We start from the raw sequence: 12009 nt of genomic DNA, 5'->3' as shown, positions 1-12009 counted from the left end.
TATGATTTAATAAAAAAATAAATAAATAAATAACTTGTTGATAGGAGTACATAGATTAGTTAACTTCTGTGAAGTTTATTAGTTAACCTCTGTGTAGATTAGTAAACTCTATGAAGAGGAATTTGGCAATGTCTAATAAAATTAAAAATGTACACAGCCAGGCATGGCAGCTCACACCTGCAATCCTAACACTCTGGAAGGCCAAGGTGGGTGGATTGCTTGAGCTCAAGAGTTCAAGACCAGCCTGAACAAAAAGCGAGACTTTATTTCTACTAAAAATAGAAAAACCCTGCTCGGCGCCCATAGCACTGTGGTTAGGGCACCAGCCACATGCACCGAGGCTGGTGGGTTCGAGCCTGACCCGGGCCACCTGAACAACAATGACAACTGCAACAACAACAAAAAACAGCTGGGCATTGCTTTGAGTGCCCGTAATCCCAGCTACTTGAGAAGCTGAGGCAAGAGAATTGCTTCAGCCCAAGAGTTTGAGGTTGCTGTGAGCTGTGATGCCACAGTACTCTACTGAGAGTGACATAGTGAGACTCTGTCGCCAAAAAAAAAGAAAGAAAAAACTGAAGCAAGAGGATCCCTTGAGCCCAAGTTGGAGGTTGCTGTGAACTATGACACCATGGCACTCTACCCAGGGCGACGACTTGAAACTGTCTCAAAAAAAAGTATATATCCCCTTGACCTAGTAATTCCACTTCTGATTTTTTCTTGCGTCTAATGAGAAACATACAAGAATATTCACTACTTTTTTGTTGTTGTTGATAATCAACCTTAATACTCAACAACTGGATACTGGTTAAATAATCAATGGTACCTAATGGTATACAATGTAGGTGTTTTAAATAATAAGGCAGCTCTACATGCACAATGAAGATCAATTACTATAAATATTGTTACTGAAAATCAAATGTTTACAAAATGCCATCATTAACATAAGACAGAACGGAAAAAAACTTTACACTTAGAATGGACATGTAAGAAACACTTGTTACCTACCTCTAGAGAAGTGATACACAATGACAGTAATGTAAGAAGAGAGGTGTTTTTTACTGCAACTTCTGAATTATGCCTATGTGTTCATATTTCCCACCCAAAATGTTGAATTACATTGCTTTTTAAAATATCTAAAACTTTTATATCTAAGAACAACCTATTCTCTTTTAACAGCATCAAGACAACAAGCAACAATCCCAAAGCATTTTAGGGATTGCTCTTTCACATATATAAGCAGCTGATCTAATGATATTGCCATGTCCTGAGTTCTTAATTAAAGAAAGACAAAATTTTAGTCAAACAACAACCGTCTACTAAACATTTACTGCTATATAATAGTCCTATGCTAGGTATGGTGTCAAAAAAAGATCAGCTATCTCTCAAGGACCATTCAAGTAGCCACAGAAGGTAGATACATAAAAAATAATTACAATTCAAAGTGCTAATATGATCCTATCTAGACCAAATAAAGATTAATACCTTTATTTAAGATATTAAGATATCATCTTAATATTAAGATATTAATATCTTAAATATCCTGACCTAATAAAGAAAGATTAAACTGTCACAGAGAAGAGGAACATAAGGAGACGTGTAAGTTAACATAATGTGGTATCCTGAGTGGGATCTTGAAACAGAAAAAAAGTGTTTGTAAAAACTAAAGAAATCTTATATTAGAAAAATTTAGATTAGGTAAAAACTAAAAGAAAATAATGATAATAAGCTATAGACTTTAATGTAATAATATCAGTTCATTACTTGTAATGAATGGACCACATTAAGGCAAAATGTTAATAATAGGGAAACTGGGAAAAGAGTGTTAGAGGAATTCTGTACTATTTTCTTAATTCTTCTATAAATCTAAAAGTATTTTTTTAAATGGCTTCATAAGAGAGTAATACCTAAAAGAATTTATCCAGTATTTTCCAATTAGAGAGAAGCCACATTTATCTAAGAGAACATGCATGCATGTGTTAGCCACATACAATTGTTTTTTTAATCTAAGTATTACCGTTACTATCTTTCCCATATAAATTTATTATCTTAATTTTTACTCTAGATTTGGAAAATAAATAGTAACTTTGAATTTGGAAAATGAAATTGTTTAATGCTGCATCAAAATAATATCGTGATGGCACACACACAAAAAAATCCCTACTTTTTATGCTTCGAAATTCTAATCAATGAAATTGCAGTACAATAACCATTGTATCATAGTTTTTCAGACCACTGGGGGAACTATCTTGATTTGACTAAAGGACTATCACAACATTCTCAAAATAAAACTAATTTTGTAACATGCAGAAAAAAAAAAAAAACAGAGGAGAAAAGAAAAAAAGGCAGAACCATAAAATCAAGCAAGTGAGTAAAAATCCCAAGAAAGGTCAGGAACTGCCATCTGGACATTCTGATGTGTATCTGTATTTGTATGCATATATGTTTAACAACTAAATAATAATCCATATTTCTAGTCATCTGTAGCTAACTTTATAATTTTAAAAAGCCCTCTAAAAATCTAACCATTAACGGTTAAAAATCACTCTTTCATATAATTCTTGAGCTAAAACGAAAAAATTTTTGCTGGGCGCAGTAGCTCACGCCTGTAATCCTAGCACTCTGCTAGGCTGAGATGGGTGGATCATCTGAACTCAAGAGTTCCAGACCAGCCTCAGCTAGAACAAGATTCCGTCTCTAAAAATAGCCAGGCGTTGTGGTGGGCCTATAGTCCCAGCTACCTGGGAGTCTGAGGCAAGAGGATCGCTTGAGCCCAGGAGTTTGAGGTTGCTATGAGCTATGACACCACGACACTCTACCCAGGGCAATATAGTGAGACTCTCTCAAAAAAAAAAAGAAAAAAAATTTTTAACTATAAGTAAATAAAACAATTACATATCCAAATCTATGAGATATGATAAAAACGAAAACTAAATACTACCATTAAAAAAAGTATTAGTAAACGCAATTAAGTGAGCACTAAATTGAAGATGGAAAAATAACTACCAAATTATAAAATAATTTATGTTATAAGTTATTACAACTTATACAACTTATAAGTTATTACAAAATAACTACCAATTAACTACCAAATAAAAAAGGTAGAGGAAATAAATTAAGAAAAAGGAAAAATTAATGAAAAGGAAACAAGCAAGCGGCGGCGCCTGTGGCTCAGCGGGTAGGGCGCCGGTCCCATATGCCGGAGGTTGCGGGTTCAAGCCCAGCCCCGGCCAAATTAAAAAAAAAAAAAAGAAAAGGAAACAAGCATAAGGCAAGAGCTGATTTTCAGAAAATCTAAAACAGTACAGAAACCTACAATGCCTCGATAAGAAGGGAAGAGAAATTTTTTTAAAACCAATGAACTTACAATCTAAAAAGCTTATAAATATAATAAAATAATATAGTATCGGCATGAAATTTTTTTAAAAATCAAGGGAATGAAATGGTATTTCACAATTAGGTAAGTATACACTATACACAAATACAGGAATTTAGGTATGATAGAGGTGAATTTTACATCAGCAGAGATAATTAGAGATATATTTATAGAAAATTAAATAGAAGTCCTACCTCATAACACATATAAAAACAATTATCTACTTATTTGAAATAGGGTCTCACTACTCTGTTGCCTAGGCTAGAGTGCAGTGGCATAACCATAGCTCACTGTAACCTCAAACTCCTGGGTTCCAGCAACTCCCCCGCCTCAGCCTCTGAGTAGTTGAGACTAGAGGCTTGCCACCATACTTGACTTTTTTTTGTAGAGACAGAGTCTTGTTATTTGCTTAGGCTGGTCTTAACCTTTTGGCCTCAAGTGATACTACTTGCTTAGCCTCCCAAAGTGCTAGAAAGAAGCTACTATGCCCAGCCTAATTAAAAATATTTAAAAGAGGAAACAAGGGCATAAAAAAAAAAAAAAAGATATGAAAGAAGCTATTTAAAAAATTCTCCTTAGAGGGCAGCTACTGTGGTTCAGTGGGTAGGGCACTGGTCCCATATACCAAGGGTAGCAGATTCAAACCCAGCCCTGGCCAAACTGCAAAGCAAAAAAATAAAAGGTGGGCGCCTATAGTCCCAGCTACTCGGGAGGCTGAGGCAAGAGAATCGCCTAAGCCCATGAGTTGGAAGTTGCTGTGAGCTGTGACGTCACAGCACTCTACTGAGGGCAATAAAATGAGACTCTGTCTCTAAAAAAAAAATTCTCATTAGAGCTGATCGTGTCAAAATGTTTAATATCTGTATGATAATATACAACACATATAGTTAAAAGACATACAACAGATTCTGGAAAAATACTTGGAAATTGTTTAAAATAAACAAGACCTATCATCCACACTCAAATACCGCTTACAAATTCAAAATATACATATAAGTCAATAGAAAAACAGGGCAAGTATATGAATGAACAATTTATAGGATAAAATATGGCCAATAAATATACAAAAAGAAGTTCCACTTTACTCATAAAGATGAGCTAATTAGGAGATACATTTTTTTTTTTTTTGCTCTATTATACTGGGGGGAGGGAAGAAAGGTTGATAATCCCAGTGTTGGCAAGAATCACAACAAATCAGCATTCTCTTATCATGTGAGTACAAATAGGTATAGACTTCTAGGAAGTATCCAGCAAGGATTTAAACTGTTCATATACAATTTGAGCAACAAAAGTAATAATAAACAGTAACAGATTAAAACACACAGAATAAGCTGGATACACTGGCTCATACCTATAATTCTGCACTTTGGGAAGCCAAGGCAAGAGGATTGCTTGAGGCCAAGAGTTTAAGACCAGCCTGGTCAAGATAGCGAGATCTCATCTCCACAAAAAATAGAAAAATTTGCCAGGCATGGTGGTGCTCATCTGTTGTCCCATCTTACTGGGGAGGCTGAGGCAGAAAGATCGCTTGAACCCAGGGATTTGAGATTATAGTGAGTTATAATGAAGTAACTGCACTCTAGCTTAGGCAACAGGGCAAGACCCTGTCTATAACATAACATAACATAACATAACATAACATAACATAACATAACATAACATAACATAACATAACATAACATAACATAACAGGACATAACATAACATAATTAAAACCACACAATAAAGAAATATTCATGAATCTACAATGGTATAAATAAATACCTGAATAAATAGTGAGGGAATAAGAATTTTGATTAATAAATATAACTAATAGCATAGGGAAGAATCATCAATGGATGCCTAAAATAAGTCTGCTAAAGTAAAGGAGAAATAGGATATTTACGTAGTCTTCAAGTTCTTCCCCAGAAGATTCTATTGTTTCACTTTGTCTCCCTGTCTCACTTTGTTGCCCTGGGCAGAGTGCTGTGGCATCATAGCTCACATCAACCTCAAACTCTTGGGCTCAAGTAATCTTCCTTAGCCTCCTGAGTAGCTGGGACTACAGGTACCTGCCACAATGCCTGGCTATTTTTTGAGACGGCCTCCCCCACAAGACTCTTACTAATTACAACAGGAAAAACAGTAGCAAGGTGAAGTAACTTTGCAGACACAACCTTAATCAAGTGACACAACTTAACATTGCCAGCAGTAACATGGCAACATCATGTGTTTCCTGTTTTGATATACAGGAGGAGGGTACAACATCGATTCTCAGATATTCTTACCTAAAATGCATACGCTAAATGTAATCTTAAGAAAATATTAGGCAGGGGTGGTGCCTGTGGCTCAAAGGGGTGGGGCGCCGGCCCCATATGCCGGAGGTGGTAGGTTCAAACCCAGCCCCAACCAAAAAAAAAAAAAAAGAAAGAAAGAAAGAAAATATCAGGCAGAAAATAAAAAAAGAAAAGAAAATATCAGGCAGGATCGGGGCCTGTAGCTCAAGCGGCTAGAGTGCCAGCAACATGCACCAGAACTGGCGGCTTCAAACCCAGCTCAGGCCTGCCAAACAACAATGACAACTACAACCAAAACAGCCAGGCATTGTGGCAGGCGCCTGTTACTTTGGAGGCTGAGACAAGAGAATCGCTTAAGCTCAAGAGTTTGAAGTTGCTGTGAGCTGTGAAGCCACAGCACTCTACCAGGCAACATAGTGAAACTCTGTCTCAAAACAACAACAACAAAAAAACCCCTAAATATCAGGCAAACAAAAATTTAAGGATAATTGATAAAATTATTGGCTAGTACTCCTTAAAGAGAATCAAGGTCTTAAAAGGAAAGAAAGACAGAGAAATTATTCAAGATTAAGGAAAACTAAGGAGCTACAATAACTAAATGCAATGATCCTGGACTGGATCCTGGTCCAAAAGGAGGACATAAATAGGACAATTGAGAAAATTTAAGTAAGACTGATAGGTTAGCTAGTCGTATGGCAGTCAGTCTAATTTCCTAGTTTTGATCACTGTACTTAATTTAGAAATGAGGAAAATGAATGTGATAGAAGAATTTCTTACATCAGTTGTGTAACATTTTTATAAGCCTAAAACTTTAAAATGGAAAATTAAAAAATAGAATGTATTTTTTAAGGTCCATAAACCCTGATCCATAAATTTAAATTATAAGAAGCTATATCATAGAAATAATTGCACATACAAATATGTTTGTTGAAGCATTACTTAGAAGAGTTATGGACTCTAATTTTATACTGACCCCAGGATAGGTTAATTCTAACTTTTCTCCAGCTTTAAAAAAAAAAAAAAAATCAAATTTTTCCTCTGACTTTTCCCCATTAAAACATTTTCACTGATTCTAAATTCTAGGTCAGTGACCTGCAAAGCAGATAAGTGTATCCCTTTTTCTATTTATTGGTGTACATCTCAGCTAAATCTGCACAGATATGCCAGTGATCTATTCTGCCTTGTCTTGTACAGCTGGAACAACTACCTCACTGTAGTATTTATTTATTTTTTTTTTTTTTTGAGACAGTCTCACTCTGTCATCCTCAGTAGAGTGCTGTGGCTTCATAGCTCAGAGCAACCTCAAACTCCTGGGCTCAAGTGATTCTCTTGCCTTAGCCTCCAGGTAGCTGGGACTACAGGCGCCAGCCACAACGCCCAGCTATTTTGTTGTTGTTGTTGCTACAGTTGTCATTGTTGTTTGGCAAGCCCAGGCTGGATTCAAACCCACCAGCCCCAGTGTATGTGGCCGGCGCCCTAACCACTGAGCAATAGGCACCGAGCCTCACTGTAGTATTTAATGTTCTATCACTGTTTCTCTTCAAAACGAGACACTGACTCTTAAATGTTATCAAAATAATTATTTTTATTAAAACACCCAAAACAGGCCAGACGTGGTGGCTCACTCCTATAATCCTAGCACTCTGGAAAGTCAAGGCAGAAGGATCTCTTGAGCTCAGGAGTTTGAGACCAGCTTTAGCAAAAGGAAGGCCTTGTCTCTGCTAAAAATAGAAAAAATTAGCCAGGCATGGTGGCCAGCACCTGTAACTCCAGATACTCAGGAGCCTAAAGCAGGAAGATCGCTTGAGCCCAGGAGTTTGAGACTGTGGTGAGTCAGGCTGACACCATAGCATTGTAGCTTGAGCAACAGAGTGAGACTCTGTCTTAAATTAAAAAAGAAAAAAAAAACACCCCAAACAAAGTGATACAAGATATTGACAAATCATAACAAGAGCTGCTTCTATTTGATATCTCTTCTACTCAGAATTAGTAAATAGTTCTATTAATGTGGAACTAACTTAGTTTTGATTTTGGACTACCCTTACTCTGCTACTATCACCAGCTTTTCTATTACTAATCTTTAAAAACCTCTACTTGGTCCCACCTTTTCCCCCTGCTTAATCTATAACACACTTATAAAACACTTTTTTTGAGACAGAGTCTCTCACTATGTCACCCTCAGTAGAGTGCTGTAGCTTCACAGCTCACAGCAACCTCAAACTCTTGGGCTTATATGATTCTCTTGTCTCAGCCTCCCAAGTGGCTGGAACTACAGGCATCCGCCACAATACTCGGTTATTTTTTTGTTGCAGTTATTATTGTTGTTTACCTGGATTGGGCTGGATTCGAACCTGCCAGCCTGGGTGTTTGTGGCCGGCACCCTACCCACTGAGCTACGGGCGCCACTAAAATATTTTAATGATATAATAATATTTATTGGCCTAAGATTTTTATTTAGGAAAAAAATAGTGTAATCTGTATCTTTTATAGTGGAATTTCACTTAAGCTAAGAGAAATTAAAAATTGCAAATGAAAGTTACTATTAATAGATTCTTCTAATTTTTGGAGTTCAGATTCACTTTAAAAGGTACTGGAGCATTAATACAAACACTTGCTGTAACATTTACCAACATACAAATAGTATTCCAATTAGTTACTTTACCTGTTTTCTTGACAATAATGTGGGTGATGCTGCACTACATCCTGCAAGAAACGCTCCATCAAACTATTGGTACCAAGTACCTCTTCTCTACTCAGTCTGGTCAAGGCTCTGTGGCGAGCACTGAACAAATGCTATAAAGAAAAAGAGAAATGGAAAATTCTTACATGGGTAATTCTCATTAGTGGAGAGAATGTCACAAAATGGATTCATTTATATACTCCTGGTAGGATTATATTGATAGCTTTTCTATAAATTCTGAATAAATAAAAAACATAAAATTATCTTTCCCTTAGATACAGTAATCACATTTCTCTAAATTTATCCTAAGGAAATCATCTTAAATGTGGATGACTGATGCAAAAGAAGGTATTGTTATCACAGCATAACAAAAAACTGGAAACCCTTAAGTGTCTAACAATAAAATCCTTTAATTAAAATATGCCCTAAGATGTACTATCATGCAGCTATCTAAAAGAATACAAAGATTTCTCTTTTTTGGAGGGAGAGTTGTTGCTGAATACAAAGAATTTTTAACAACATGGAGAAATGTTTTATATTAAGAAGAAAATAGGGGATGAAAAAAACACATGTATAATTTTATCTCAAATTACAGTTTAAATGTGTATAGACAAGTAAATGTTCCAAAACCCCAATGGATACCTAAATCCAAGGATAGTACCAAACATTTTATAACATTTTTTCTATATACATGTACATTCCTATGATAAAGATTAACTGATAAATTAGGCATAGTAATAGATTAACAATTTAATAAAATACAACAATTATAACAACATACTGTTTTAATAAAAGTAAAATAAGGGTTACTTGAACACGAGCACTATGATACGTGACAGTCACTCTAATAACCGAGACACTAATCAGTTACTAGCAGCAGGGAACGTAACATAGAGTGGGTACACTGGACCAAAGGATGATTCACATCGTGGGTAAGACGGTCGGGATGGTGTCGGACAGCACAAGATTTCATCACACTACTCAAAACAGTACGCAATTTAGAACTTATGAACCGTTTATTTCTGGAATTTTCCATTCAATATTTCCAGATCATGACTGAACATGGGTAACTGAAATCAACGGTGCATAAGGGGGAAACTATTGTATAACAAAACTGTAAACACATTTATATCTGTGTGGTGCTTATGAGTAATTTTTAAATTTTTCTTATTAACTCGTATATTTTTCAATGAGCAAATTTTTAAAAATAAAAATCTATTAAAAGAGAGAACAGGGTTGGATCACTTTATCAAAAGAAGTCAAAAGTTAATTCACAAAAAGGTCTTCATTTTCCTTCAGCGAATAAAAATTCTGCCTTAAATAGAATATTGAAATAAATACACTAAACTTTTCTGTTTTACAACTCTCACCAGAGAAGGATTTTGCCTTTACTAATATTATTTAGTAGACTAGCAAGCAGGAAGGGAAAGAAGTCTGACATCCACTGAGCATCTATGATGGTACCAAACACAGTGCTACTCCATGTACGTTGTCACCTCGATGCATTTGCATGAAGAATATTGTCCTCTTTCGATATGATGAGAGTAAGACGCAAAGAATAGGCGTAATCTGCCTAAAGCTGTATATTTAACAAGCAGCAAAGCTAGGGTTTGAATCCAAGTCTAACTCTAAAACTTATGCTCGTTCATTGCATCATGCTAGCACTAATGGTATATTTCTAAAACATATTATTTACAATTTAATAACACATTTCAATAATATTTGGAAAAGTCATGTTTTAGATACCATGATAATGGTGTCAAAAGAACTACAATTCTAGAATTATTTCCTTCTATGTTGACTTCAGAGTCTACTTTTGCACTACTGGTAGCAAAAGTTTCAATTTATGATAGTCTCCGAATCCTCCTGCTTACAAAACTCCCCACCATCCAATAACCATTACCAGAGTTAGAATGCCTGGTGGTTCAAGGGGACAAGTGCACAAGGCAACAAAGTTCAATTAAAATCCAACCTTGTCCTCTCCAAGGCAAAAAGAAAATAAGCAACATGGATTAAAAAACTGCATTTACATAAACTGTAGTAACCACCACACTATAGATATATATCTCAGGAGGTGTCAGTTCCTTTAGTTTTTTTAAATTGACATATAACATACATAAAGTATACAAAATCATATGCATATAGCTCAATAAATTATCACAAAGTAAACACATCCATACCATCTATCCAAGAAAAATTAATAACCACCCAGAAATCCCTCTAATGTCCCATCCCAATCTAATATCCTCCTTCTCTCTTCCCCCCAAATTAGCTAATATCTAGTTTTTAATACTATAGTTCTGAAAGATCCTGATGTTTATATAAATGGAGTCATACATACGATATTCTTTCGCAATCAGCTGCTTTCATTCAACATTGTATTTGTTATATGGATCCACATTAGTTATAATCTGTTCATTTTCATTTCTGCATAATACTCCATTTTAGGACTATATCGTATTTTATTTATCCGTTTTACTCTTGGTAGACATTTGTGTTGTTTCCGGTTTTCGGCTATTGCAAATAATCCTGCAAAGAACCTCCTTATATGTGTCTTTGGGCACTGATACATGTGCATTTTGTTAGGAGAACATCGGGACCCAAAAATTTGCACATATTCGCTGCTAACTAGTCTTCCAAAGTAGCTATACCAATTTATATTCCTACCAGCAGTGTATCATAGTTTTCATTGCTCTACTTACTCATCAACACTTGGTATTATCAGTCTCTTTAATTTTAAAATTTTATTTTAGAGGATTTTTAATGTCATATCATTGTGGCTTTCCAATTTTTGTGTCAGCTTTTCATATTTTTTACTGGCCATCGGATATCCTCTTTTATGATGGGTCTGTCCGAGTCTTTTTCTGTTTGTCAAACGATGTTCTGTCTTTCTTACTGATTTGTAAGAATTCCTTATTTATTCTGGAACCCAGTTCTTTGTTCAGTTATATGTGTTATTAGTATCATTTTCCTCTCTGTGGCTTGTCTTTTCATTTTCTCAATCAATCACCTTCCATCATTTCTGAACTTTATTGCGACCTATTTTATCATTTTTTTGTCAGTGCTTTCTGTGGCCCGAAATCTCTCCCTATTCCCAAGTCATAAAGATTTTCTCCTATTTGTTTCTAAAAGTTTTCCTGTTTTACCTACATTTATGTCTACACTATACTTGGAATTGACTTTTCTATACAGGGTGATTTAGTAACAAAGTTTTCCTGTATTCCCCTCATGAACACCCAACTGACCCATCTCATTTGGTGAAGAAAGTCTTGTCCTCAGTGTTTTGTACTGCCACATCTGTCAGCAATCAAATCTCACTATGTGTGTCTGTTTCTGGAGTCTCTGGTTTGTCCCAGGGTATTTTAACTTTGCACCAAGACTACACTATCTTCATGACTATTGTTTAATAAGTTTTAGTATCTGGTAGAGGACATACCCCCATTTTGTTCTTCTCTAAGATTATTGCAGTTCTTCTTAGCTTGTTACATTCTCACACTGGCTTAGAGATGGCTTAATTTTCATAAAAAAAAAAACTTTGCTGAGATTTTGATTAGTATTACATTGGATAAATATAACAATTTAGGCAGAAGTGATACATTACAATATTGATTCTTCCAATCCACGAACATGTAAATTGCTTTCAATGTTTATAGATTCTAGTGTAAAGATCTTATACATAT

The 12009-nt window shown here is 35.3% G+C and overlaps 1 protein-coding gene across 3 annotated transcripts in view; it reads right to left on the bottom strand.

Annotated features, from left to right (window-relative positions):
- ZDBF2 (zinc finger DBF-type containing 2) overlaps positions 1 to 12009 on the bottom strand; it is a 41071-nt gene that overhangs the window by 10645 nt on the left and 18417 nt on the right. For all 3 annotated transcript variants that reach the window (XM_053597884.1, XM_053597885.1, XM_053597883.1), the window contains one exon: positions 8312 to 8442. In XM_053597884.1, coding sequence (XP_053453859.1) covers positions 8312 to 8442 — 131 coding nt within the window. The remainder of the gene's footprint in view (positions 1 to 8311; positions 8443 to 12009) is intronic.

This window comes from Nycticebus coucang, chromosome 7 (assembly GCF_027406575.1).
Source record: "Nycticebus coucang isolate mNycCou1 chromosome 7, mNycCou1.pri, whole genome shotgun sequence".
NCBI classification, from domain to species: domain Eukaryota; kingdom Metazoa; phylum Chordata; class Mammalia; order Primates; family Lorisidae; genus Nycticebus; species Nycticebus coucang.
Note: the sequence above shows the minus strand (reverse complement) of the source record. Positions and strands in the feature narration are given on the sequence as shown.